Source organism: Auxenochlorella protothecoides (assembly GCF_000733215.1).
Source record: "Auxenochlorella protothecoides strain 0710 unplaced genomic scaffold scaffold90, whole genome shotgun sequence".
NCBI lineage: Eukaryota > Viridiplantae > Chlorophyta > Trebouxiophyceae > Chlorellales > Chlorellaceae > Auxenochlorella > Auxenochlorella protothecoides.
This window is the reverse complement of record NW_011934476.1, coordinates 310683-311967: the sequence shown is the minus strand read 5'-3', so window position 1 is coordinate 311967 and position 1285 is coordinate 310683. Positions and strand designations below refer to the sequence as shown.

At 70.3% G+C, this 1285-nt stretch overlaps 1 protein-coding gene across 1 annotated transcript in view; it reads left to right on the top strand.

Moving 5' to 3' along the window:
* Positions 1-1285, top strand: part of F751_6575 (Phosphatidylinositol 4-kinase beta 1) — a gene marked incomplete at both ends in the record, with an annotated part of 7437 nt that overhangs the window by 3839 nt on the left and 2313 nt on the right. Inside the window, 3 exons of the mRNA XM_011403803.1 lie at positions 142-321; positions 529-833; positions 1012-1112. Of these exons, the coding sequence (XP_011402105.1) occupies positions 142-321; positions 529-833; positions 1012-1112 (586 nt within the window). The remainder of the gene's footprint in view (positions 1-141; positions 322-528; positions 834-1011; positions 1113-1285) is intronic.

Sequence of the window (1285 nt, the reverse complement as noted above, 5' to 3'; positions counted from 1 at the left end):
GTGCCGGATCGCGGCGATGCGGCCCGGGACCTCGCCGCACCCCGCCGGCCGCACGTGCGCGTGCGGCTGAGCGTGCACGGCGGCCTGGACCTGAGCATCAAGCGCACGCCGCCGCGCCACTCGCGCGTGCCCAGCCACGAGGCGCTGCTCCGCGTCGCGCGCAAGCATCGCCTGCCCCCGCCCGTGGATGCGGCCGCCGACCCGGCCTCGCTGGCCAGCGTGCCCGAGCAGCACTGCGTGCGCACCAGCAACGGCGACGGCGGCGTGGGGGGGGGGCCAGACGCCGTGTCGCCGCGCTCGCGCTCGGCGAGCGACCCCACGGTGCGCTTTGCGGGGTCCCAGACCGGGGCCCAGACGAACCCCGCGGCGGCGCGGCCGCCCGCGCGCGACCCCGGCGCGGAGGAGCGCGTGTACGGTGAGAAGTGGGCGGCGCGGCGCGCGCGCGTGCGCGCGCAGTCGCCCCACGGCGCGCGCCCCGGCTGGGACCTGGCCTGCGTGATCGTGAAGGCCGGGGACGACTGCCGGCAGGAACTGCTGGCCATGCAGCTGATCGACGCCTTCCACGACATCTTCCGCGAGGCGCGTCTGCCCCTGACCCTGCACCCCTACGAGGTGCTGGTCACCAGCAACCGCACCGCGCTCATCGAGCTCGTGCCCAACGCGCCCAGCGTGCACGCCGTGAAGGGCGCCTGCCCGCCGGGCACCAGCCTGAGGGACCACTTCCTGGAGCGGTACGGAGCAGGCACGCCGGAGCTCCTGGCCGCGCAGCGCAACTTCGTGGAGTCCATGGCCGCCTACTCCCTCGTCTCCTACTTCTTGCAGATCAAAGACAGGTGATTCTGCGTGGGCGGGTGCTTGAGGGGGGTGGGGGGTGAGAGGTCTCATAGGAAAGGGGGAAACCGGGGGAGGTGGCGATCAATGCCCCGCCCGGAGCGCAGCATTGCACTCCGGCGGGGCACAGGGAAATCAGGCATCATCTTCACTCCTCCCTTTCCACCTACTCTGATGCAGGCACAATGGCAACATCCTGCTGGACGACGCCGGGCACATCGTGCACATCGACTTTGGCTTCATGCTCACCAACTCCCCCGGTGGAGTCAACTTTGAGTCGGGTGAGCGTGTGCATGGTGGAAATGGCTGTGAGGAAAATGATGGGTGGGCGGATGGGCGGTGCTGTACCCCGATGAGAATCGTGGAAGGCGTCCCATGCACCCCTGACTGGGCGAGATGCCACCTGACGTTGGGCTTGGGTGTCACTCCTCATCGCCCCCCTTTCCAGCTATCC